The 27,969-nt window shown below is 34.7% G+C and overlaps 2 protein-coding genes across 2 annotated transcripts; both read right to left on the bottom strand.

Moving 5' to 3' along the window:
- Nucleotides 1-211: 211 nt before the first annotated feature.
- J4E83_006415 (uncharacterized protein) lies at nt 212-2,197 on the bottom strand (the record flags this gene model as incomplete). Its single annotated transcript, XM_049333328.1, has 4 exons — nt 212-1,678; nt 1,726-1,809; nt 1,857-2,115; nt 2,190-2,197. 4 exons carry the CDS (start codon nt 2,195-2,197, stop codon nt 212-214), a joined length of 1,818 nt encoding a protein of 605 aa, XP_049187504.1.
- Nucleotides 2,198-2,617: 420 nt separating this feature from the next.
- On the bottom strand, nt 2,618-4,648 carry KEX1 (Cell death protease; the record flags this gene model as incomplete). The annotated part of the gene is made up of 3 exons (XM_049333327.1): nt 2,618-4,015; nt 4,063-4,423; nt 4,482-4,648. 3 exons carry the CDS (start codon nt 4,646-4,648, stop codon nt 2,618-2,620), a joined length of 1,926 nt encoding a protein of 641 aa, XP_049187503.1.
- Between the last annotated feature and the right edge of the window lie 23,321 nt (nt 4,649-27,969).

Here is a 27,969-nt window from a genome sequence, read left to right as displayed (position 1 = left end):
CAGATTCCTCAACTCTTCTCACGACAGAAACACTCATTTACACTACCCACTTTGAAAGAAATGATAACCCCGAAAGACATATCCCCGCTAAAACAGTACCGTCTCACCACCCTTTTCATAACGCCAAAACACCCTGGTCTTACCACCGGAATAACGCCCTGCCCACTAACACAGCAGCACGAAAGCAGCCCATGGAAAGCATACTGGTACCTCACGTACTAGCAACACCGCCATTCTCCACCCCGGGCGGCGCATCAACCCTCTGTTTCTTCGCGTCCGGCCCCTCACTCCCCACGCCCCCATTCCCATTAACACCCACATTGCTAACATCCTGCAACGCAGCTCTTTCACGCTTAACACCCCCAGGGCCACCAGCACCAGGACCAGCAGCAGTGTTACCATTACCAGGCCCCGCACCGTTGAAAGTAGGCGGCTTGTACTGGCCACGATTCGCACTAGGACTCATGGCGTAGTTTGGCGCGCCGGGCATGCCAATGCGGCGATCAGCTTGCATGTGTGGGTTTACGACGTTGGGGCGGTTGAAGGAGCCGTTTGATGTGACGCCGGGTCTTTGGGGTGGTGGTTGGGGGGCAGGGGGTGCGCCGACGGCGTCGCGTTTGATGGGTTTGCTGGCCCCGTGGTCGACGCCGGGGGTGCGTTTTTCTTTCGGTATGGGCGAGTCGGCGTTGGGGTTGAAGGAGGGGAGGTTGGTTAGGGAGGCGGAGTCTGAGGCTTGGAGGAGCTCGGCGGCGCGGGAGGTTACGAAGCCTACGGGAGGTCGGTGGTTGGGCGGAGGTGCGTTTTGAGCGGGTGTGGTCGTATCTTGGGCTTGTGGTACTGGTCGTGCTTGGTTCGGTGGTTGTTGTGCTTGGGGTGGGGTTGGTCGGAGAGGTTGGTTGTTAGGAGCGGCTTGTTGGTTCTGGGGCTGCTGTCCTACGGGTCTCGAGGCAGCACCGTTGTCTATTGCTGGTGGGGCCATGCGACCGCCATTCTGCACCGGCCGAGGTTGCTGTTGAACAGGAGTTTGTGGCTGTCTTCCGTTCTGCATGTGAGGGGCAGGTCTACCGGGTGCCTGGTTTGGTTGCTGTTGTTGCACACCGGGTTGGCCACGTCCGGCTTGTGGAGGTCTGCCGTTGGGCTGGCGAGGGGGTCCTGTGTTGCGAACTGGTGATGTGCGACCAGACGATACACCACTTGGTTTCGCTGGCTGTATAGCACGCGGTGCTGCCGTCTCCGGGGCGGACAATGTCTCTGACAGTGAAAACTCGTCGCCATGGCCCTCTGAGACATCAACTCCATCGAACAGGTTCTCGTCCGCATCGTCGTCAAAATCAGCCCCGAACGACTCGTTGTTCAGGTGATCTGTACGCGTGCGAAGGACCTGGTTGGGTCGAACCGGTGTCTTGTGCGGCTCCTGCTTGACCACAGCTTGCTCCTCAGGTTGGGGTGGCGGTTTGAAATCGTTATGTCGGTAGAGGTTATCCTCCTGGAATTTGATGGGTTTGACCTTCATAACCTGGACCTTCTTGAGATACTCCTTGTCGTATAAGCAGTTGCCGAGGACATTGCCGAACGTGCGTAATGAGCGCTTCAAGCCATCTGTTGCCGCCTCTTTCTTGGCCTTTTCGAATGATGCTGCTTTGCCTTTGCCGTTCTCTATTGAGCCGTAGCCAATGTCCTAACGCGGTATTAGCAAGGGTGAGATGTAAAGAGCGAGCTCATTACCTCGTGATATGTGCCATCCTTCAGCGTGATCCTCACTACTATTGAGAGACCCAAGCTGACCTTGCCGTTTTGAAGCTCGTCGACCTATCTTTGTCAGTATGCATTCCCCTCTCAAATAGACCAAAACGTACGTAGTCAATCTGTACCTGCCCCAGCGAGCTTGACCAGCCATTGAACCCAAAGACTTCATTCGCAAGCGCTATCGCCTTGTTCCCCTCCAGGTACGCCACCTTACCACCGCCATTACCCGGCCGTTGCGATATGTATTCCGGACCGAGTTGTTTGTTCAGCCGACTCTGTAATGTCGCGATTTCCTTTGCTGTGAAGCCGTTTACGACGCGTTCTTCGAAGGGATTCTTGACGTTGCCGCCGTTGTACTGGTCGCCTGGCCTACATCGTTGTTAGCGGACTTTGTTGATGTCGGGAAACGGTGCGTGAGGAACGCGTAGAAATTCTGTACGTACGCAGGCATTGTTGTTGTTACGATGTGGTGGGCATGGGTCGCTGCTTTGCTGAAGTCGAGGCGTCGTGGCTGAAGATGACGCGCCTTGGGACGGCAGGAACGCGGTCGCGCTAGTCCCGCACTCACGTGCTTTCAAGGCAGCATCGACCAGACCCACACTCGAGTGCAGCACTAGCAAACCACAACCAGGCTTCAGCTGCCCGGAGTATCCACATACTCAAGTAAACGGAAGCCTCCGTATACTCAGTATGCGGAGGCCCACGTGAGAAGGGGCAACAGCTAGGTGTGCGCGTCACCATTAGATAGCCACCGTATACCAAGTATATGCTGGCAAGGCAAAGTCATGTAATTTCGACACCCAATACGCCTGCAATGCTATAATCCTATCCTTATATATCTGTAAAGCGCCGTTACAAATATCCCAATCTATCACGAAGCTTCCTTTCTCCTGCCCCGATCGCTCGAGCTAGCCTCCTCATCATCACTATCAACGCCCAAAGAGAACGTAGAGTCATTGTGCGACTCTCGCCCCTTTTCCGTGCCCACGCTCGCATAGCCATTGCCCGGCTTCTTTGGCACATCGTCGAGATCGTCAAGCTCCCTCTCGTCAAAGTCGGCAGCTTCAAGATCCTGCCTGCGTTCTTTTCTGCGGAAGTTGTCGAGGCCCATGCCAGTGAGGAGAGACTCTCGTCCTTCGTCATTGTCGGTGCCCTTGTACGCGCTGGTAGTGCGCCTGCTTCGCCACCACAAGAAGCCGCAGAGACAGGCGACGATGACGACAACGACGAGTGCGACCTGGCCGGAGCGAGCGTAGGCCTTCCACTCTGCGGCCTTGAGCTCCTTGGTCTTGTCTTCTTCGGCTTGTGTCGAGTTGGGGTGGTCGCCAACGCTGGTCAACGGACCCTTCTCGCCATCGATAAGGCTGTCAGCAGGAGCACCACCGATAGCCTCAATGTTTACGCCCATGAAGCGATCGAGCATGTCCCGAGTGCGCCTGGGGTAGTCGAAAGGAACCATGTGGCTGGAGTTGTAGAAGACGACATATGTGAGGTTACGTGCCTCCTGCCATGTTCCAGCAGCTTCGCCTTCGAACATCCAGTCCTGCTTAGCGTTCTGCACACCAGGAGATGCTTCAAAACCCTTTCCGCCGTTCCACTTCATGTTGCCAATCATGGCCTCTGTGCCAACGTGGTTGCAAATGAAGTCCTTGTCACCAGAGAAAAGGAGAGTTGGAACCTGCTCGATGAGTTCGGGTAGAAACTTGACAGCAGGCTCGCTCTTCCTAGCACGGAAATGGCCGGAAACAGCACCGTTGCACTCCTGCCAGCCGGTCTTCTTATCAGGGTTGATGTGGAGAGCCTGAATGACATCTGGGCGGCGGAGGTAGGGAGTGACCTGCGCAAGATCCGGGGGCCAGTTCATTCCACAAGATGAGTCGTCACGGAGACGGATGTCGTACATGTTGAGACACTGGTTCATGGTGTCGGCTTTCTTGTTCTTAGTCTCTTCCAGAATCCTGACCATGATTTGCTCGCACTCGCTCGTGTCGACGGTGTTCATGCCGCCTTCTTCGAGCTTTTTGACACATATCCTCTGTTGCTCTTCGACGCGTCTTGCCGAGTCGGTGTCAGCCCGCATGAGTCCATTCTGGTAGGCAAAGGGTATATAGGCGAGATACTGATCGACTGGTGATATCCATCCGTTTCCGATCATGAGACCCTTGAGTGCCCATGGTGTTTTGGAGAGGTTTTCCTTGTTTCGTTTGAGGATAGCGCGAGCGATGTAGGGAATGTGTTGTCCAGCGTACGATTCACCGGCAATGTAGAACTACCATATGTCAGTATCCCGCGGGTCCACTTAGTCAAGCCACTCACATCGTCATGCTCGTATTCGGGAAATAGCGCAAACCACTTCTCCAAGAAGATAATCATGTGGTCGGCCATTTGGTCCAGTTCCGTGAGGTAGCTGTTGGTGTTGACATAGCTGAAGCCAGTGCCGACGGGCTGATCCACGAAGAGCAGGTTTGCGAACTCGTCCCATGAACCGTTGTTGTATTCGAGATTGCCGCCTTCGCGCACTCTGTATGGGCCGACTTCCATCATGGCGCCGTCCATCGAGGAGCAGCCCGGCCCACCGTTCAGCCATAGTACAGTGCGCTGTTTGTCTGCGATGTGGCGGTTCTCGTAGTGCCAGAAGAAGAGGTTGCCGTTGTTCTCTGCATCGACTTCGATGTGTCTGTTTGATCGAGTTAGTTTTGTCATATGTGTGCGCATGCCTCTCCCAGTCTGCTTACCCTGCGTGCATCTTAAGCAGCGGCTTTGGCGCACCGGGCAGGTCGTGTATGAAGTAGTCGGCCTGCGTCTTCTCCTGCGCCATTATGCTCGGTAGCCATGATACCGTCGCTAGGAGGCCACCCAGGAGCGCCGTCCGCCATCGCAGCGGAAAATGTGAGGAGGCCATAGTGAGGCCGCGTTTCGGAGTTGAGGCCGCGGAGGTTGCGGTGCGCAGTCGCTATATCATGGGAAGTGAAGGGAAATAGGGCACAGCGAGTGCAGACAGAGTAGTGATAGGTGAATGCGCAGCCTGGCACAGTGTAGGGTATAGGCGCTGAGGTGCGAGAAGATCGGACTCCAGAGTACAGCTTAGGTGGCTACTGCGGCGGCGGCTGACGAGTCCGAGTTGGGATCCAGAACAGGGGCCTGTCAATGTAGATCGTGAGACGCAAGACACGCGAGCGATCCACAAGGGGAATGGCAATTTCAACGAATGGTCTTATTCATTCAGCAGTCGAGAACGAGCGAAGAGAGTTAACTGATATCAATATTATAGCGAGATGCCTGTTGAGGTACATCTTTGGGTACCGTCCAAGCTTCGTTCCACGGCCAATCACACGCCACAGTGCCCATTCCGGCTACTGCCATCTCCGCGTCTCGAGAACGCGCATCGCGCCCCAGCATCTGACAGAGAGCGCAGCTCATCTAACTATTAAAAAAACTAGCCTAACTATTGCTAAGACTTCTTTTAGGCTAGCGCTTACTAGCATAAATACTACATAATATATTTATAAGTTATTATAGTAAGAACAGAAAAGAGTAAGTAAAGAAGATACATTAGAGTATTATAGTTCTATTATTACTAATTAAATTATATACTAAACACAATATAAATATATTACGCTAGAGTAGTATATTAGTGTAAGTATTAGTAGAGATACTCTAGAGGCCTACAGCTTAGTTAAAGTAAGTATAGAAGAGACAGAAATTCTTATTATTATCTTTATTCTTTTAGAAGTTGTACGCTGTAACGTATTAGTAGAGCGTATTAAATATATTTTAAGAAGGCTTACTATAGCTAACAACGTAGTAGTTAGCATAGAGGTTAAAGAAGGTATAGGTATTAAGTATACCTCTTATAGTAGTAAGATAAAGCTAAGAATTATAAGTATAGGAACGCGTAGTAAATATGTAGAGAATACGTTACCTATTCTTAAAGATAACTATTTTAATAGTAGACTAGGTTTATAAAGTACTAGACCTAAGCTAGAATATTCTATTAAACTAAGGCGTTGTCTTATACTTATTTAAGTAGATAGTTATACTTAAAGTTATAGTTGTCTATTAAAATCTAATAGAACTCTAAAATATATTAAAATTGTAATTATATTGCGTTTTGCTAATAAAGAAAAAAAGTAAAAAAAAGAAAGAGAAAAACTTTAAGAATAAAAAAAAAGAAAAAAGTAGAAAGAGAAAAAGACTTAGAAGAGAAGAGGTATATATTGCAAATATATAGATAATATATTTATATACTCTTTTTACTATAGATAAAGGCAGCGCTAGACCTTCTACCTAAAGAGTAAGTATTACTCTAGATAATAGAGCTATACTAGTTAATATAGTAGGTTACAAGAAAGCTATAAGAACCTACAACAGCCTAAATATATTAGCGATATATAGAAGATATATTTTAAAGACTTATACTATAGAGAGTTTTATTCTCTAGAGCGTACCTATAGCGCTGCTTAGCGTATTAAATTAAGATCTTGCTATTAGCGTTCTTCTTAAAGAGCAGGCATAGAAGAGGTAGAGTAAGTAGAGTAAGATAGGCGCAATAGACAGGCTAAAATATATTAAATACGTCTTCTAGTTATATTTATATAAAACTTATATAGTTTACTACAGCGCTAGAGCCTAGAGAGAGTAGATAACTATAATTAGCTATCTTATTAAGAAACGTATTACTATCTTGTTAATAACGTATTACAGAGAGTAGTAGTAATTTAAGGTAGTAGTTAGTAGGTAATAGAGTTAGTAGTAGCTAAAAAAAAGCTATTACGTTATAATTGCAATATTATTATATTTTGCTTAAACTTGCTTAATCTATAACTAATGCGCTTAGCGTTATATAACCTAAGTAGCTATAGAGTATATACGTAGCTTACGCGCAGCTATACACAGACAAAAACACTAAAACTTATATCTATTACTAAGTTAAGCGGCGAAACGCGCTAATAACGCGTTTATATAATATTTCTTATAGACATATTAATCTAATTATAGAAGTATATAATATTATAATAATATATTAAAAAGAGAGGCTAACTATCTATCTAGAAAAGTAAAGTATTTTCTTAATTAGTAGAAGACCTTTAGATAACACTCTATAACATATAAGTAACGCGTTTACTAAAGAGATAGATTTACTAACTATCTCTCTTCTTTAATTTACAGGTCTTATATTAGGTTAGAAGCTTCTAGTTTAAAAGTAGGCGTCTAACCTTATTTAAATTTACTTATATATATTAGTAATATAGTTACTACGCGTTAGAGAAGATATATATATTACTCTTCTTCTACTTACACTTTAAGTTAGTAGACTTATAGAGTAGAATAGAAATTAAAGCCTCTATAGTCTTTTTCTACGCCTTATCTCTCTTTCTCTTGCGTATTATCTTTGTTAGAGGCGTAGCTAGTAGAGTTAATATAGAACGTGTAGTAGATACATTTATATTATCTTTAGCTTTACTCTATAGTAAGATATTATACTTAGAGCTATCTACCTATAGAAGCTTATAGTCTAAGTCTAGAGAAGCGCGTTCTTAGAGTAGTAGAGGTTAGTTTAGCTAGAGTAGTGCTTTATACTATACTTTAGCCTGCACCTTAGCTAGCAAATATAATAGAATTACGCTAGAAATACGTTCTAGTAGGTCTTTTGCAGACACTCTAAGAGTAAAGTTTCTTAGTAAAATAATGCCTCTAAAGAAGAATATTACTTTTCTTTCTTACTTTATTAATAATTGCTCTGTAGGTATAGGCGCTACTAGGTAGTTAAAGTAGTATCTTTTAACGTAGTTTACTAGCGCACTATAGTTGCTAAACTGCTACTGTAATATTATAAGTACGTGTTTTATATATAATTTTAGCGCACTTACACTATAAAGCAGCTTATTAAGCTAGTAATAGTAGACGTAATAGAAGATCTCTCTTTAGTAGATAAGATAATACCTACTTCTATTCTATTTACTAAATAGTAGTGTCTCTTAAGAAAGAACACTAAGTTAGCTATACTATAGATAGTTATTCTAAATATAATTAGATTATGTTAGAAACGCGTTATTAGAAGACTTATATACTAACATATAGTCTTAAGTTCTATAGTAGAGTAAAGAGAGAAGGTAGAGAGAGAAAGAATAGTAGTAGGTAGGCGCTTAACTCTAAAGAAAGGTAAGAGGCTAGGCTAGTAAGAGAAAATTTATTACGCCTTACTATATTAGGTAAAGTTTAATACAGGCTTAGATTATGTATATAACGTATTTATATTACGTTCTACTAGCTAGTATTCTATCTATAGACTCTAGTATATATAGTAACTATACTAGATTGCAATTAGAACGCGTTTGCAGTATAATTTAGCTAGAGTTATCTCTCTAAAGCTACTACCTACGCTCTTCTAGTTCTACCTTACATTTCTTTAGTTACAGCCTTTACTTCTATAGCTCTATCTCTTCTCTTTTAATTTCTAAGAGCGCTCTTCTCTCTATAATAGCCTAGTTACTCTTAAGTGCCTACTACTTTAGAGCTTAAGAAGAGTTAGGCCTAAGAGTATATTAGAAACGTAATAAGAATGTAATATAGTAGACCTACTCTAGGCTAGCTTCTAGTGCTAGAGAGAAGCGAGCTAGAGAAGAGTAGGCTAGAGAAGAGCAGGCTAGAGAAGAGCGCCCGCAGCCTCTGCCTCTTAGTTATCTACTCTATATAATAAAACTAGATAAATTAGCCTACTCTAAGATACTATTATTATTATTAATAATAATAAGGTTCTAGTACTCTAATTTCTACTCTAAACTTAATAAGACTGCGTATAAAACACGTTGTACGCAGCAGACTTACTCTCTTTTTCTATAGCTTTAAAGTACCTCTATATATAACTATAGCGTAATCTATTCTTATAGTAGACGCTATAGACTATTTTTACTTTATATTTCTTTATATTCTAGAGGTCTTGCTTATAGAAGCTATAACACGTTACTAGCACGTTCTTAATATATTTAATTATACTTATATTAGAATAGCCTTAAGTAAAGTCTTATTAATTCTATTATAATATAACTTTATGCTAGCTTGCTTAGCTACGTTAGAAGTGCGCTCTAACAAGTTCTAAACATATTACTCTATATAGTTATTACACTTTATAAAACTATCTATAATAACAAAGTATACTTTGTAAGCTGCCTAATCTATAACTATCTTAGATTTATTCTCTACTATATTGTAAGAACGTATTATATACGCAATTAAAAGAAGTTTTATACTTTATAGAAGTCTAATATAGGTATAATACTTATCTAGTAATTTATAATAAAGAAGAGCCTTTATACACCTCTAAATAGAGTATTCTATATACTTTATATTAGAAATAGCGCAGTTAATACTGCAGAGAAAGTAAGCTTTATATAGGCAAACTATGTAGAGATAATACTATTTCTATCTATAGTTAACTTCTAAAAATTCTTAGAGAAAAAGTCTCTAGTCTATAGAATTATGTTAGTAACGTGTTCTTAACGCAATCTAGTAGAATATAACTAACCTTACAACTATTTATTATCTATATTAATAGTAATACCTATAATGCTGTCTCTATAAAGATAGTAGAAGTAAATTAGCTTTTCTAACGCCTCTAAACAGAGCTTAAAGAACTTAGTAAATACCTCTATATACATTTCTATAGAATTAATATCTATAATAACCTTTCTAAGAGAGATTACTATATTATATTTAGAATGTATTATAGGCGCGTTAATATACTTTTATCTATATTTTGTAGTGTCTTTGTTAAAGATAGCAAAGAGTAACTTAGACTACTTACTATAGATACGCTTATATAATATATCTATCTAGAATATATTTTATTAAAGTAATAGAGAGGCTTACTTATTAAGAAAGTAGTATATAAATGTACTATTATTAGTAGAGTATATTTGTTAGATATACGCTTATATTATATTAGAAATACATTTCTAGCGCGTTACTAGCTGCTTACTATAGCTAGGTCTTAATGCTTAGTTCTAAGCTTATATACAACGCCTTCTACACTAGAGCTATAGAGGTATATTATAGCTTTGTAGATTTTAAGTAAGCTTCTAATTTTATTCTTATTTGCTAGCACAACATATATCTTCTTAATAGACCTAAAGCCTTTACTCTTAATCTATACCTAGACTTAGAAGAACGCTAAAGCCTTAGCTAAATATAATTAGAACGTTATTACAACGTGTTATAGAAGCGTAGAGAGTAGACTTACTACGTATAAGGCCTAGAGTTAATATAGTGTAGTAGTAAAACTAGTAATATAATAATAGACTAAATAGCTATTAGGCTTAAGAGTTAGTGCGCTAGGAAAAGCTAGGTCTAAACAGCGTTTAGACGAGAATAATAACTATATATATACATATAATATAATTAACTACATTAAGTATCTATTCTAATAAAGATACTTCTAATCTCTCTACTATATATAGCGACTAACTAAAACTTAATCTATTTAGCCTTCTACCTTAAAAAGGCTGCGCGCTACCTTTAAGTGCACATTTTACCTACTAAAGGCTTATTAGAATAATAGTTTAACTAGGCTTTAGAAGAGACATAGTTATTACATAATATAATAGAATAAGTAATAGGTAAGTATATAAAATAGAGAATAAGATAATACATAGAATAGTATATCTAAAAGACGCTTAGAAGTAAACTACAAGCTATAGAAACCTAATAGTATAGACACCTAAGAAGTAAACGTACTAAGAGACCTCTAATAATATAAATAATTAGATAATAATAACTACTACGTAGGCTAATAGATAATATAGCTATAGTAGCGCTACGCTAAGTAACATAAAAGGCTAGACAAGAGGTTTAGACTAGGCTAATTACTCTTTAGATAGCTGCATAGATAGAAAATAATATAATAGAAAGTATATAGCTATATTATTCTACTAAGAATAAATAACAAGACCTAAGAAAGATTAGAAGAGCTAACGTAGTAGATCTTAATTCTAGTATAGCTAGAAAAGAAGAGGCTAAATAATAAGATAGTAGTAGAAAGCTATTACAGTATATAAAAAAGGCAGCAATAGTTCTTTTAGTAAAAGACACCTAACTTTATTAGTAAGTAAATAGTTAAACCTAATTAATAGCACTTATACGTTTAACATTTACACTAGCTATTATACTATTTATAATACTTGTGTACTATCTTATATAAATAAGTAAGAGTTAATCTAATAAGGCTAAAGTTAATAAATAATCTAAGTTAGTTGCTAAAGCCTTTTTAAAAGCCTAGTTTACTAAATAACTATCTTTGCCTCTCTAAACTAAGCCTATAAAACTTAAAGCAACACCTACGTTATTCTAGAAGAATATTAAGATACTAGACATTCTAGAGTTCTTAGGCACTACTAGCTAGCAGTCTTAGGCATAACTTCTAGTATAACTCTAGAATAATAATATAGTAAAGCTTCTTTAGATAATAGCTTAGTCTCTCTAGTAGCTAGGTAATTACTCTCTAGTCTATTCTATCTAGCTTTCTCTATACCTATTAGAGATAGTTCTAGTGTTTAATAAAACTAATGTTACTACGTTTCTTAAGCGTTTTAAGAACATGTTAAAGTACTATAAGTTTATAGATAAGATAAAGATTAATTACCTTTTAGCGCACTATAAACCTAAGTAGAGAGTAATTATCTAAGCTTTAAATAAATATTCTAACACTCTAGTTACTAAATTCTAGAAGAAGTTTAGAGAGGCTCTTAGAAAGCTCTTTTATACTAATAACAAAGACTAACAAGAAGCTTAGGCTAAGTACTTTAAGCACTAGCTTCTCTAGTGCTAAGCAAGATCTAATCTAAATATTAAGAAGTACTTATAGAAGTTTTAGATTTGTAGTAAGCGCTATGTTAAAGCATTAACTATTAATAAAGATTACTAAGGTTTCTACTTAGTTAAGAGACTACCTTTTAAGCATACTATAAAGATACTTAATAAGTTTAGTTTAAAGACTAACAACCTAAAAGCATTTAACTACACTAAGATTAGTAACTACTTTACTACCTGTCTAGAGGTAGAGAAAGAAGCTTATATACTTAACCCCTCTAAAGTAGTTAAAGAGATTGTTCTAGAAGTTAAATTTAACCTAGCGTAGCTAATAGCCTGTTAGTAATCTTAGTAACTAGCACTAACCCTCTAAGACAACTACACGCAGGCTTTCTAGCTACCTAAGCTTAACGTTCTACTCTAAGACAAGCTGCTTAGGCTCTATACCTTCTAGTCTTCTCTAGAAAAAGCACCTACTAATACAGAAGTAGATAACTTAGTTAATAAGATACTTAACCTAAAGATTAATTATGCTAGCCTAGAGATAGAACTATAGAAGATCTAGTAGATCTACTATAAAACTAAACTTATAAACAACTCTAATATACGTAGTAAAGTAGACTATTAAGCTAATAAACGCGCAAACTACCTAAGAGCGTACCTACTCTAAGGCTAGAGGCAATTCTAGCTAAATAACTAGTATTAACCTTAGCAGCAGCAGCAATATAGTAGTTACTAATAGAACACTAGTTAGACTTTCTACAACAACTTCTAAAGCTTTTAGAATCTAGAAACTAGATATAATTAAGGCACTATAAATAGACAGGCTCTTAGAGTAACTATAAATTGTTAGGTATATAATAAGAGCAACTATTATAAGTAGAACTACCTAACTCTTTAAGTGTATATAGATAAGAGCTAGCTATATATAGATAAACAAAATATACTTTAGTAGAGTACGCTAGAGAACCTCTAGAGCTATATTAATAACCTAGGCTAGAGACTATAGGCTAAGAGTATTTTAGCTAAGATTAAGTAACAATTTCTAAAGAAGAATATTAACTCTCTTATAGTTAACGCCTAGTTTAGCAACCTAAAGGCTCTAATTAGTGTAGAGAACAACGCTATTTTAGTTTAGCTTATGCTAGACTCTACTAGAAGCCTCTAAGTAGATAACGTAGAATAATTCTAGAAGCTTTTAAGTATCTTTACTAAAGATAAATTAGACTACTACCTACGTCTAGCAAACCTAAATTAATGCAATAACACTATTACAGCTATAACTATTTCTAGAGTATTCTTAGAATCTAAGAAGGTAGCATCTTACAATTTTTCTAAGGTTTAGAAGAAGATAATACTATAAAGACCTAGTAATAATTATATCTCTTATCTCTAAGGTTATAAAAATAGAATAGAATACTCTTTAAGCTATTAGGCGCTAAATAAGAAGAGAGTTATCTAATTTAGTAAAGAAGATAATCTTATATAACTAGATAATAGAGCATCTAGAACACTATAAGAATAATTAGAACTAAAGCCTAAGATAACTAATAAGTAACTAAGAAAGCGTAAGATTATTAATAAGCTTAAGCCTAATACACAGGCTATAATCTATAGTATTCTAGGCACTTTAATCCCTCTTTAGATTAGTACTCTTCTTAGTAATATACCTAAAGTCTATAAAACGCTATTTAACTCTAACTATATAAATAAAAAGCTAGATAAGCTTAAAGTTAATATTATAGAGACATTAAGGTAATAGGCTAGATAAGAGAAGCTTTAAAAAGAGGAAGAAGAATAGAAGTTTAATAAGCTTTTAGGCGCTGTAGTTAATATAATTACTCTTAGCACTCTCTCTAACTACGTACTAGTAGAAGCAGAAGCTAGTAGAGTAGTTAACTACTACAGCCTAAAGGTAGAACACTAGACTAACTAGAAGATTAGCTATATACAACAGCACATTATTGTAGATTAAGGCTAAGAGTACAACTCTAAAGACGCAGATTATAACTACCTAAGAGATAATTAAGTATATAACTAACTAATAAGTATTAAGCACTTGCGTTAAGACTACCTAAAGGTCTCTATTAATATTAGAGAGAACTCTTTTCTCTGCCTCTTAGACTTAGGCGCTAAGCTAAACACTATTAAGAGAGAAGTAGCTAAGAGAGCTATATTACTAATTACATTACTACTAGGCAGTATAAAAGCTACTTAGATAGTTACTACAAATAGAAGTACAGTAAGCTTTGTAGGTATTATCTAGAGTATCTCTATTATTATAGGCTAGATTAAAGTCTAAATAAACTTCTTTATTATAGAATTCTATACTAATCTAATTATTCTAGGTAACTCTTTTCTAACAGACGCTTAGGCGCGTATTAAGTATACAACTAATAAATTAATGTACTATTGTATCTTTAGCGCAGATAGCTAAGCTAATATAAGATTTATATATACTAGAAGTAATAAGCTTATAGCTTCTAGTCTTTATACTAGACCTATATTAGAAAAAGGTATAGAAGTGTAGTAGCTAGCGCTATACTCTAGCATATAACTAAAGAGCTAGTAGGCAGTACAGCGTGCGCGTATATAGAAGTAGTAAGTATAATAATAGAAGAGGTTAGAGATAGTAGACTAAATAGTAGTTAGATATCTATACAACCTATTAGTAAATAGGTTCTATAGAAGAAGCGCAGAGCCTCTAGAAAAGATCTAACAGCGTACTTATTAAGATTAAATAGTAAGTTAATAGGCCTTAGGCCTAATAGAAGCCTACTAATAAGAGATAATAAAAGCTTATATATTTTTAAGATAGAAGACGTTAAAGAGCTATTAGCCTAACTTCTAAGTAATATTATAGAGAGTATTAGTAATAAAGACACTATAAAACAAAGTAAGGCGTTCTTCTAGGCAAAGAACTTAGCTAAGGTAGATAAAGGTCTTACACTAAAGGTTAATATAGTTATAGTATTACGTAAACCTATACGCCTAGCTACTAAGTATATAGTAAGTTAGCTAAATAACACTTAAATTAATAGAGCTTATAAGCGCAAAAGCGTTAAGATTAAACCTATAGACAACTCTAGCTAACTAACGTAACCTATTAAGAGGTAGTTAGACTAGAAGAAGAGAGTAGTAGTAAAGTAAATACCTAATATAAAAGTAAGATAAGTTAATATAGAATTATACAAACGTAAACCTCTACTAAGTAATCTAGGTAGAGCTGTTGCTTATAAGAGGTTTCTCTAGGTTTCTACACTAGTAGAGCCTACGCTCGCGTAGGCTAGCGTAGTCTAGAGAGATCTAAAGAGATCTAGAGTAGTCTATAACTAAGTAGTTATAACAAAGTCTTTCTTCTCTTTAGAAGTGCGTTCTACACAAGATAGAGAATTAAAAAAATTTAGAAGATTATATAAGCGCTAAGCCTAGGCTAAAATATAGCCTATGCGTTAATATTAGAGAATCTCTTTTTAGGCTACCTACCTAGACTTCTTACTTCTACCTATTATTTAGTAAGTATTTCTAAAATCTCTATATGTTAGAATTAGTCTAGACTACTCTAGATTAGAGTAGATCTAGGCTAGCCTAGCGTAGTCTAGCCTTGCCTTTCTCCTTCTTTTACTAACAAGTATAGAAGCCTATTAACTAACACTATTAACTACAATCTAGCGCAATCTTACGCTATCTATCTCTATCTTCTACTACCTAGAGTATTCTAGTAACAACTAGCTATCTTTAATTCTAATCTAGTTCTATTTGTACTAATCTAGTTGCAATGCAGGCGCTTAGAGCCTAGCAACTAAGAGACGCAACTACTAAGGCTAGACATAACCTAAATAGTTGTATACACTACAGCAATATCTTATATACTACTATTAAGAACAACTAGTAGACTAATCTAGTGCTCTACTACTATCTACTAGATAAGAACTGCAAGATACAGATTAGTGCTTCTTTCTAGAGCTATCTATACTAATCTATACTAACCTAGACTCTATAGAGTAGAACTACTATAATAGCGTCTTATACTATTAGTAAGAAAGAAGCTCTAACTCTTCTTTACTATATTCTCTACAACTTATCTAGTTAAGATTGTTTTTAAGTAAGTAATGCTATTCTAGTGTAATCTAGGCTAATCTAGACTAATCTAGCTACTTAAGTACACTATTCTTAGTATTATTATAATATAGGCAAAGATCTATAGAATATACTCTTAGGCGCTCTTAAACACTCTAGTCTATAATGTCTTAAACGCTTCTACTATAAACAAGTTATCTCTAAAGTAAGACGTTAAGGCCTAGGCTACTACTTTTACTATATAAGTAATCTAGAGTTATCTATACTAATCTATACTAATCTAAGTAGAAACACTATCTAATATATTAATAATAAGAATATGCCTCTGCACTCTAGTAAGTACGTCTAGTTTAACACTAAAGTTCTTAGAGTTACCTAGAAGGCTAAGTCTTATAGTAATACTAATAGAGCTTCTAAAACTTCTAGTAAGCGCATAAGTACACCTCTTCTTATTCTAATCTAGACCTATCTAACCTAGTCTAGAAGAAGAAGAACGCAGATCCTCTTAAGAAGAAAGTTCTAGCTCTAGAGGCTAAGGTTAAGAGTCTTATTAACTTACTATTCTTAATTAAGAGTAAGCTATCTAAAGCTACTAGAGATAGCTTCTAGGCTAATTACTCTACTTTGCTCTAGGCTAACCTAGTGTAGCCTAGGTCTGTCTAAGGCTGTCTCTAGGTTAATTTAGGTAGTCTTATTCTAGTTAGTGTTTTCTAGTTATAGAGTTTAGCGTCTAAGATACTCTAGTATAGATTAGTCTAGGTTAGGCTCTTTAGAGTTCTTTCTAGTTCTAATCTACTTATTATTATTCTTTGCATAGTAATTAGTTACTATCTAGCCTAGATAGGTCTAGATTAGTATAGATTAGCTTTAGCCTTAGAAATATAATTATTAATTTCTTTATACTTATAATTAAGATTTAAGTAATTTTAAAGTCTATTACACTTAGGAAATTTGTTAATTTATTTAATCTAATATGTTCTCTAGCCTGCTCTATTAGAATATTAAACTAAGCTAATCTAAACCTATCTAGCTCTTTCTAGGCCTACTCTAGCGTAATTACCTTTAGTTAGAGTGTTCTTAAAACTTCTTAAACGCTCTTATAGCGCTAAGAGAGATCTCCTCTAAAGATAGCTATTAATTATTAGAGTCTAGGTAGCCTATCTATTTAACTAAGTATATCTAAGAATTTTCTACCTTTTACTTCTTAAGTATTCTATCTACCTTGTATACGTTGTTGCCTACTTATAAGGTAATACAATAAAGTAGATCTTAGTCTCTCTAGACTAGACTAGTGTTAGAAGCGTTCTCTAGTAGGCTAACGTAGAAAACTAGGTAGATTCTACTATCTTCTAAGAGGTCTAGTTAGTAGGCTTACTTGCTAATCTATTCTGTTACTTTAAGTAGGCTCTAGTACTTGTAGTCTAGTTTCTTTTTAGGCCTAGTTATATAGATATTACGTATATCTAGCATAATCTAATTACTAACTTTAAACTTCTTAGACTTATAGCTTTTATTATACGTCTTCTATTAGTACTCTTAAGCTCTTACTAGGTTTTGTTGTACTATTTTACGCACTTTCTTACGTAGTTTCTAGTCTTAGAGTACGCGTTTAGATAGTCTAGTTAGATCTAAGCTAGTTAACTCTAGTGTAGATAGAATTATGCAGCTATACACTAGCTTAAATAGAGTAACACTAGTTAAGTTATATTTAGAGTTATTATACGCAAACTTAGCGTTAGCTAGTAGAGTTGCCTAGTTATTCTACTTGTAGTTTATATAGGCTCTAAAGTATTACTCTAGAACCTAATTTATGCGCTCTGTCTAGCTATTAGTCTAGAAGTAAAAGGCTATTAATAGTAGTTATCTAGTCTCTAGGCATTAAGTAAAGATGCTCTAGTACGCTAACGTAAACAGCACCCCTCTATTAGTAACTACTAACTTTAGTAGGCTATAGAGGCGCACAATCTTCTAATAGAAAGTTTTAGCTAGTTCTAGCGCGTCTAGGTTACCTCTAGATAGTATAAAGTGTACTATTTTAGAGAAGTAGTATATAACTATAAGTATGCTATTATACTCTTACTTTTCTAGAGTACTTAAGAGTAACTTAGTAATAAAGTCTATAGTAATATTCTTCTAGATATTAGCTAGTATAGGTAGTAACTATAGTTCTCTATACCTAGTATACCTAGTAGGTTTTATTCTTGCGCAAGTTATGCAGAACTAATAGTAGTTCTTAACTATCTATTAAACTTCTAGCTACTAGAATTCTCTTAACACAAGATCTAGAGTTTAGGTAAACCTAAAGTAACCTACTAAGAGGTTGTTATAGCAAGCTTACAGAACCTTAACATAGGCTACTTCTAGAATATAGAGTTTTCTTTTATAAAGAAGTATATTATCTAATTCTATACTCTATTAGTCTACCTACTATAGTTAAGTATTATCTAATATTAATAGTGCCTCTCTAGCAAAGTCTGCGTACTTATTACTAAGTATACTCTCTCTAATAGCGTTGCGTACAGAGTATAGTAGCCTAGTCTAGTTAGTAAGTAATATTAGTTAACCTAGAGTAACAGCTCTAGTTGTGCCTATAACTACTCTAATCTAAAGTTCTCTTACCTCTTCTAGAGTAACTGCGCGCTCTTTAGAGCTATCTATGTTAGTTAACTATAGCTTACACTAAAGCTCTACTAGTAACCTCTTATTACTACTAGCTAAACCTACTACGTTCTTATCTAACTTATAATCTAGGCGTCTAGATAGTCTATTAGCGGGGTTAGTCTGCCTAAGGCAGTAGACTATAGTAAAGTAGAAAGCAGCTAGCTATTCTACCTATCTAGCCTATCTATATAATAGTACCTTAGTAGATATAAACTCTTATAAGTTATAGTAGTCTATATAGAGAGTAATATTATAAGCTGCACTCTTAAGGTAATACCTCTAGTGTTTAAAGGCCTCTACTACTACAAGAAGTTCTCTGTTATACGTATTATAATTGCGCTTAGTAGAGGTTATCTTACGTAAATAGTACGTAATTAGGTACTATAGGTTCTTACTATTAGGTTCTAGTCTAGGCTAGTTTAGAATTCTAGAAATTGCGAAGCCTAAAGCGTTAGTTTCTACTCTACAGAGTAGGCTAGAGTTAAAATAGACTAAGATAGAGCTTATAGCAAATCTTTCTTTAAGAATCTTAAAAGCTTTAATAGCGTTAGAATCTAGCTTAATTAGGCGCAATTCTTCTTGTTATTACTAGTAGCTACCTTTGCTCGCCTTAGATAGCCTTTAGATAATCTAGTAAAAGAGAGTAGCTATCTTAGAGAACTCTTCTATAAAGCGCTAGTAGTAGTTAGTAAAGTCTAGAAAGATCTAGACGTCTCTAACTAAGGCTAGTATAGGCTAGAATTAAATAGTGTTAACGTAGTTAGTCTCTATCTCTACTCTCTATAGAGTAACTACAAAGCCTAAGTAGCCTACTCTTTAGGTATAGAAGTTGCACTTAGAGAGTTTAGCGTATAGCCTATACTAGATAAGTCTAGACAATACCTTCTAGACCTAGCTAATATATTTCTCTTTGTTCTAGAAGTAGATAAGAATATTATTAAGATATACAATATAGCAGATGTCTAGTAGGTCTAATAGAATTAAGTTAATATAATTCTAGAACACTACAGAGGTATTAGTAAGGCTAAATAGTATTATAGTGTATTTAAAATAGCTGTACCTAGTGCAGAAAGCTATCTTCTACTTATCTCTTTTCTTAATGTAGATGTAGTAGTAAGCATTCTATAGGTCTAGTTTAGTATAGATTAATATAGATCTAAGTTAATTAAGAAACTCTTCTATAAGTAGTAGTAGATAGTAGTTCTTTATAGTAATTGCGTTAAGGCTATAGTAGTCTACATATAACTAGAGAGAGCTATTCTTCTTTTTTATAAATAGAATTAGCGCCTCTACCTTAGAGGTAGAGCGCCTAATCTATTCTCTAGTAAGGTTCTTATTAATATATTCGCGTAGTATCTCTGCCTCTATTACTAATAGGCTGTAGAGTAGTTTATAAAGTAGGTTCTTTCTCTCTTCTAGGTTAATTACTATCTTATATAGCCTATGTTTAGCTAGAATAGTAGCGTCTTCTTTAGAAAAGGCCTTTACCTAGAAGCTATAGTACTAATAGAGTAGAGTACTATTATCTAGGCTAGCCTAGCCTGCTGCTAGTAAGAAGCTATTATTATTCTTATTAAAGAGTGTAGCTATAAATTATTTAGAGGTCTCTAGAGTAATCTTATAGTATCTAGCCTGCTTTGCAAATCTTATAGATTTTAAGACAAAGTTTAGAGTAGATTACTATTACTCTAGCTATAGCATATCTAGAATTATATTAAATTCTTTAAGGTCTTCTAGATAGAACTCTCTCTACTCTTCTTAGGTAGTATTATAGCTATTAGTTATAGTGTACTTAACGTCTACCTAGCCTAATACAGCTAGTTCTTAGCTATTAAGACTATAGAACTAGGTTGTACTATCTTAGTATAGTACGTATCTAGCTTTGCTAGCTACAGCTTAACTAATAAAGTTAGCCTTAGCGCTGCTATTAAGAAGCGCCTAGATATAGATAGGCCTAGATTTAGCTAGAATAGTGCCTTTTATAGTAATTAGAGATAAGCCTACTATCTCTAGTCTAGTCTTGCGCTTACTACTTATAGCAGTAATAAGACTCTTAGAGTATATAACAAGTCTCTTAGACTACAGAGTTAAGTAGCCTAAGAGTGCGCTTTTCTCTTCTAGGTACTAGTAGAGTTAGAATACTTTCTCTTATAGTACTCTTTGTAGTAGTAGTTATAGTATTTAACCTAACTAATATTCTTTGTACTTATTTAGGCTACTAAAGTAGTTGCAGGTTCTCTCTTAAGAGGTACGCGTAGTCTTACTCTTTAGCTAAGTAGGCTGCGCTAGTTAGCGTTGTACTATATTTACTTAAAGAGTAACTAGTCTCTTCTAGTATTGTCTATACCTATCTAGGCCTATCTAACTTAAAGTATAGATTCTAAGGCTCTATACTACTAGTTAGCCTTAGCCTCTAGTGCTATAAGGCTATACTATTTCTGCTTAATATTATTTAGTTGTTTACGTATCTTTAGGTTAAGAGCAGAGTAGAAGTTATAGATATAATTCTTATTAGTATTATTAAGAGCAGCTTAGGCGTTAAGCTTCTTCTATTATATCTTAAGGTAGTTAAGAAGCTTAGTAGAGGTGTAATAACGCTGTCTTGCGTTCTTAATCTTTTTCTTAGCTATCTACTTACGTTTAAAGAGAGAGCTAAGAGACTCTAGTATAGCTACCTTTAGAGTAGTCTAGATTAGAACTAGCGCTCTTAGATTAGCTGCAACAGCTCTAGCTATCTTTTTCTAATAGTTAAGTTAGTAGTCTCTAAGCTATCTAATTGCAAAGTTAACTTACGTAGTTAGATTAGTTAAGGTAGAGTTACTCTTAAAAAAGCGTTTGTAAGCTCTAGTCTAGCTATTAAGTTATACTCTATTCTTACCTTTAAAACGCGTTAGAGAGTTAGATTTTAGAAGTAGAATCTTAAAAGGTCTAGTCTAGTGTAGAGTACTCTTAGCGGGCGTAGCTAGAGCTAGTATTAGTATAGGTAGTAGTAGCGTCTAGAGGTTACCTCTAGTAAGTACAGCCTTAAGAGCCTCGCGTTAGGCACGTAAGGTAGTAATCTTTATACGCTGTTTAGCTTTTAATAGAAGCTATTCTTTCTATTTAAGTTCTTACTAGAGAGTTAATAGCGTTAGTTTGTTAATAGATATTCTCTTCTTAACTAGTAGTATTTCTGCAGTAAGTGTTAGAGCTTATAATTTCTCTTTAGTAGCAGTTAGAGCTAATAGAGTATTAGCTAGCCTAGACTAGATCTAGAAAGCTACGTTTTCTACTACGCTACGTAATTATAACAAAACTATATTTATAGTATTACTAATAGTTGTAGGTAGAGGTTTATATTATAAAAGTAAAATAAGTTAACACAGAATTATACAAACGTAAACCTCTACTAAGTAATCTAGGTAGAGCTATTACTTATAAGGGGTTTCTCTAGGTTTCTACGCTAGTAGAGCCTGCGCTCGCGTAGGCTAGCGTAGTCTAGAGAGGTCTAGAGGAATCTAGAGTAGTCTATAACTAAGTAGTTATAACACCTAATACTAATAGCTAATTAGCTCTATTTACTAAGTATTTTAAGCTATAATACGCTGCATTTCTCTAAAGCACTTAAATAACACCTAAACGCATTTTAGAGATAAAAATCTTATTAGAGTTATTACTAGTAGAGAAAGACATGCTCTTAGAGGTTCTCTACTAACAAGAAGTAGCACTAGCCTAGAACTTTAGAGAATCTAGAAGAGTTAGTAAAGACGTTATCTCTCTAGTTATTATTAATATAGTACTATATTAAGTCTAGAGAGCTAACTAGTTCCCTGTTCTAAGAAAGCTTTAGTAGGTTATAATTAATATAATTTAGAACTATATTAATAGAGGTACCTTAGAGTTATACAAGAGCTAGTATTGTAATCTATAGTTCTTAGTTACTAAGAAAGATAAGAGGTATTGCCTAATTAATAACGCTTAAAAACTTAACAAAGTTATAATTTATAACACTAACCTACTACCTAATTCTAATAAGTTTTTAGAGAAATTTGTAGAATGCGTTATTATAAGCCTATTAGACTTCTTCTTAGAGTATAACTAAGTAGAACTACACAAGAACTTAAGAGATATAATAGCTTTTTTAACACTATTAGAACTTATATAATAATATACACTTCTAATAGACATAATAAACTCTCTAGTAGAGTTTATACGTATTATAACAAAGATTTACAAAGACTATATCTCTAATAGGTATATACTATATTTTAATAATATATATATTAAGAGGCTAAAGAAGCGCTATAGTAACTATAAGGTAGAACTAGGTATAAGATAGTTTATTGCTAAATACCTTTTAAATATTAATAAAGTGCTTACAGATATTAAGCGCGTAAGCGCAATAATATTAGGCTATAAGTCTAACTTCTACTACTTCTCTATAATTGTTGTTAGCTATTAAATTAATAAGTATAGCTACTACTCTAATAAGAAGAAGGTTAATAAGATTACGCGTTAGCTAGATTGTTGCAACACTAAGAAAGTCTAAATATTTCTTAAGATCTGTGTTTACTATAGAGTATAGGTACTAGGTTTTACTATTATTGCAGCCTCTTTGTTTAAGCTTCTCTACAAGAATATACTATTTAAATAGAACCTAGAGCAGAAGCAGGCAATAGAATATCTTAAGGTAACTCTAATAACTACTCTAGCGCTAGTTTCTATTAACTACACTAAGCCTATCTAAAAGATTATTCTTGTAGTTAATAGTAGTAAGAAGAGTTAGAGTATAGTTATTATGTAGCTTAACCTAAATAGCTATTATTACCTAGTACGCTTTAAGAGTAGAGTTTAGTCTACTACTAAGAAAAATTAGAATTTAAGTAAGTATAAATATAAGGCTCTTCTACTTACTCTAAAGAAGTTTTAGTTCTATATCTATAGAGTAAACTTCTAAGTTAAGATAGATGTAAAGATACTTATTACGCAACTCTAATAAAGCGTAATAGATCTCTCTAGAGCTCTAATTACTTAGTAGCTTACACTTCTTAATATATAGAAGTTTAATATTATCTATATAGCTAGTAAAAAGAACGTTGTAGCTAATGCTCTTTTAAGAATACCTAAGCTAGATAGCTAGAAGCTGCCTAATAAACTTAAGAAAGATATAGAAGACTTTATTAATGCGCACCTAAATACAGTTTAGCTTATCTTTAGCGAAGCTCTAGCGTACGCGTATAGAATGTGCTAGGTAGATCTTTCTTTTAATAATTAACTACTAGTAGACAGCTATAGTAACAAGTTATAAGTAATTATAGGCTAGCTTCTATTTTACAGAAGGCCTAAGTATATATCTACTACTAAGTTTTATAAGTTTAAGAAGAAGGCGCTCTAAATAACTATTAGAGAATAATATCTCTTTACAATTCTCTTAGAAAGCTAGCCTCTACAAAGAGTAGTAGACTTAATAGATAAGTAGTATAAGATTATTAGATCTCTCTATAATAAGTCTAGCTACTAAGGCAAGAAAGGCACCTAGCGTAAGGTGTAGGCACGCTACTATTAGAAAGAATAGTATAATTAAGTTAAATAATATATATAGTCTTGCTCTAAGTACTAATTATATACATTAGTAATAGTTTAAGAAGAGCTTTAGCCTATAGAGCTACTAATAGTACTATTTATATAGATTACTATTAACATTATTTACATACCGCCTAGTTATAATAGTAAGAAGTTTCTTATTATTACCTAAGACTACTTTTCGTAATAGGTAGAAGCTAAGGCCTTAGCTAAAAATAACTTAAAGAGTGTTTAGAAGTTTCTACTACATAATGTATTTTATTAATAAGGTATTCTACTTAAGATATTAGCTAATAGAGGCTCTAAGAACAAGAGCCTTATTAAAGAACTTTAGAAGTAATAGAGAATTAATAGAGTTATTTTAAGCGCCTACTACTCTTAGAGGCAGAGACTTATTAAGTAAGAGTACGCGCCTATTATAGCTGCTCTAAAGAAGCTTTCTAGCAACTAGATAGATAACTTACCTAACGTTCTATAGACTAACTATATAACTATTAAGTAATCTACAAACAAGACACTAGCTTACTTAGTCTTAGGCTAGTAGCACATCTTGTCTATTAAGCTATCTATTCTAACTTAGTAGACGCTTCTATAGAATAACGTTTAGAATATACCTACTCTTCTTATAATATAAGTCTACTAGTTTAACTATAGAGATAAATAATTTAAGAAGTCTATTAACTATACTATACGTCTTAGGCATAAGAATAAGAACTATTTTAACTAGTTAAGAGTTCTTTAGCTAAGTAAGCTTTCTCTAGATAATCTTATTCTATTAAGAGACTCTTTCTACAAAAATAACTAATCTACGCTTACTAAGTTTCTGCCTAAGTAGAAGAGACTATTTTGCATTTACAGCGTTAATAAGAAAGGTTAGTATTAGTTAGAAGAGCTTAACAGTACCTCTTTCTAAAGTTATACGCTAGAAAACTACCTAAAGGCCTTTTACTAGCGTACAGTAGTAGATCTTACTAAGATTAATAGGCTAGACTACGCTACAACTATATCCTCTACTAATAAAACTAATAATATAAATTAAGAAGTAAGTAGTAATAATAATAATAAGACGCCTAAACAGCCTACATACAGCTAAGACATTCTAGATACTCTAGAGTTAACTAAAGTTTAAAGAAGCCTACAGCTAAGAGCTTAACTAAACAATTAGTTAGTTAATATAGAAGAGAAACAGAACATAGAACAGGCATTATCTAGACCTTAGTAATTGTTAGTAGTTATTCTAATAAAGAAGCTAGATTTTAACTAGAATAAGTATTAGGCATATACATTATAGGTATAGTTTTAAGTAGTTTTAGATATATATACATTAAATACTATAACTAAGCTCTAAACTATATCTATAAATACATGCAAAGAATAGCTACTATTATTATAGCCTACAACTAAGCAACATACCTACTTCTTACCTTTCTTCTTCTTCTTACTAGAGGTCTTCTAGACTAATAAGCTTTTAGACTTAGATAAAGTAAGAAATTTATTACTCTTATTATTATTAATATCTATAGCCTTAGTAGAAGATATAGTAGGCTTATAAGTGCAAAGAGTGCGTATAGAAGTAAGTAGTAGTACTAGTTTTTTTATCTTCTTAGTAGAGGTAGACTTTATAGTACTCTTAGAAGAAACGCGCTTACGCTTAGAAGATAGTAGAGCTAGAAGACTCTTTAGAGTAGCTATAGCCTTCTCTAGCTAAGTAAGCCTTAGCTTATAATTCTTCTTAGAGATACTCTTACTATAGTTACTAATATCTAAGTTCTAAAACTTCTTAGTAGAGTTGTAATTACTATTACTAACTAGCTTCTTAAGAGTATGTAGAGCCTAAACTATAGAACTCTTCTTATATAACTAAAGTGCGCTTAGGCTATTAGAGCTATTAAGAGAGAAGAAAGGTTAGAATAATTAATAAGGAAGGTAGGATACTATAGAAGGCTTATTAAGATCTACTAGCTTAGTAAATATAACCTTCTTACTAGAGAAGTTAGGCTAACCTAAGAATAAGTTAGCTATTATACTAATACTAAGAAAGTAGATATCTAAGAGGTAGTTAGAAACTTATAAGTAAAAGAGCACTAGAGTTCTACGCTCTTTGCGTAGTAATTAGTGTAAGTTCTCTATAGTATTAGAAAGCTATTTAACATAACTAAGCAACACAACTTAAATAGAAGCTTTAAACTACGTTTATAATAGCTATACATTTTATTATATCTACTAAGCTCTTTATTCTTGCCTAAAGCTAACTTATACTTAATTGCGCTAACAAGATAATAGTATATAAGTATAGTAATAAGAGGCTTAAAGACAATTTGCTTATAGTTTATACTAAGAGAGAAAAACTTATAGAAGAATAAATAGTTCTTAAATATATCTAGAGGCGCTAAATTAATTTTATGCTTAATCTAAGGTTCTTTACTCTAAGTTAGAAAGTAGGCTACTATAAGAACTAGTCTAGCTAGAGTCTCTAAAGTATTAAGGTTAATAATATATCTATAGAGGTCTTTAACCTAGTTAATAGTAAAGTTAGCGCGCAATATATATATTACTATAAAAGAATATAATATTAGTAGAATGTCTTTTAGAAAGCAAGAAAGAAAGATAGTAGACTTACTCTAGCTAATAATAGCATTAGAGGTAGAAATACGCTTTAGTAGCTTATGCAACTCTACTACCTAATTACTAAGAGCTCTAGGCACTAGACGCTTTTTTATAGGTAACTTAGAAAGAACTTTAGACTTAGAAGAGCTAGAGCTCTTAATAGAGAGGCTAAATTTCTTAATATTAGATAGAGTTTTATAGTAGTTAGATAGTATAGTAGAGCGTAAAGTATTCTTACCTATAATACTCTAAAGCGCCTAAGAGGCGCTTAGCGTGTTATTAAGGTTAAAATCTATTTGCGTAATACCTAAGAACGTCTTAATATTAATCTACTCTTAAAGGCTAAGAAGAGATCTCTTATTATCTAAAGTAGAGAAGTTAAAGTTATTAAAAGGCTGCGTGTCTAGCTTATTAAACTTATTAGCACTTGCAGTTATAAGCTAAGTAGTAATAGTAGCTAAATAGTTCTTAGCATTAGGCTTAGTAGTTATCTTATTAGCAGAAGTTAGCTTAGAAGTAGTAGCCTCTAGCGTAGTAATAGCAGACGCTTACTTAGGCGTAGCGCGCAGAAGAGCTTATAGAGTAGTAAAGTAGGCGTTATTAAAGTTAGAGAAGATAATAGACGCGCTCTTAATAATAGGCTACTAGATAGTCTTACTTTTAGGCGTAGTATTAATAGAGCTAAAAGCTATAGAAAGAATGCGTGTAGAATAATAGTAGTAGTAGTAAAGTAAAGAGTAAGAAGAGGTAAAAGAGCGCGTAGAAGAGTATAAGGCAGTTAAAGCGTAGAAAGAGTAGAAAGTAGTAATAGAGATATTATAAGAGAATTTACTTAATATATTTACTACCTAAAGAGCTATTAAGCCTATAGTAATAGATCTACTTTTCTTACAAGAACTACTACGCAACACTAGATTATAATACTAGAATTTTAAAGCTAGCTAGTATATAATAATACTCTTAGAATGTATTAGTAATATAAGAAGAATATTACAATACTATAATACAGAATGTAATATATTTAGAGTAGTTAGAAATTTAACTAAAGGCTACTTAGCTAAAGCTATAGCAAAACTCTAACTAGACATCTTAAGTAGGCGCTTAGATTAGTATCTACTAATAAGAAAAGGCTCTTAGACAGGCTAGAAAACAGCTTTAAGAACCTTAGAAATAGATCTTAACTTTATAGAAGAATTATTTTAATTTAGAAAGATATTAGAAGATCTTCTATATAATTATAAAGGCTGCTAAAGCTATTACTATTAGTACTTCTTAATTATAGCTTAGAATCTAGTATTATTGCAATAACTACTAGAAACCTAAGAATATTATAATAGAAAGATTATATCTAAATAACATTTAGAATCTAAGGCTAAAGAAGAAAAAACCTTCTTTCTTTTAAGTGTAGAAGAGAAGTAATATAGGTTTAGCTATTACAATATTATAGGCGTAAGAATATAAGGTAATAAAAGAAGACTTAGAAGTATATTATAATTTTATTTACTACAA

This window comes from Alternaria metachromatica (assembly GCF_023757995.1).
Source record: "Alternaria metachromatica strain BMP 0045 chromosome Unknown scaffold_14, whole genome shotgun sequence".
Classification (NCBI taxonomy): Eukaryota; Fungi; Ascomycota; class Dothideomycetes; order Pleosporales; family Pleosporaceae; genus Alternaria; species Alternaria metachromatica.
This window is presented reverse-complemented; position numbering and strand designations above follow the sequence as displayed.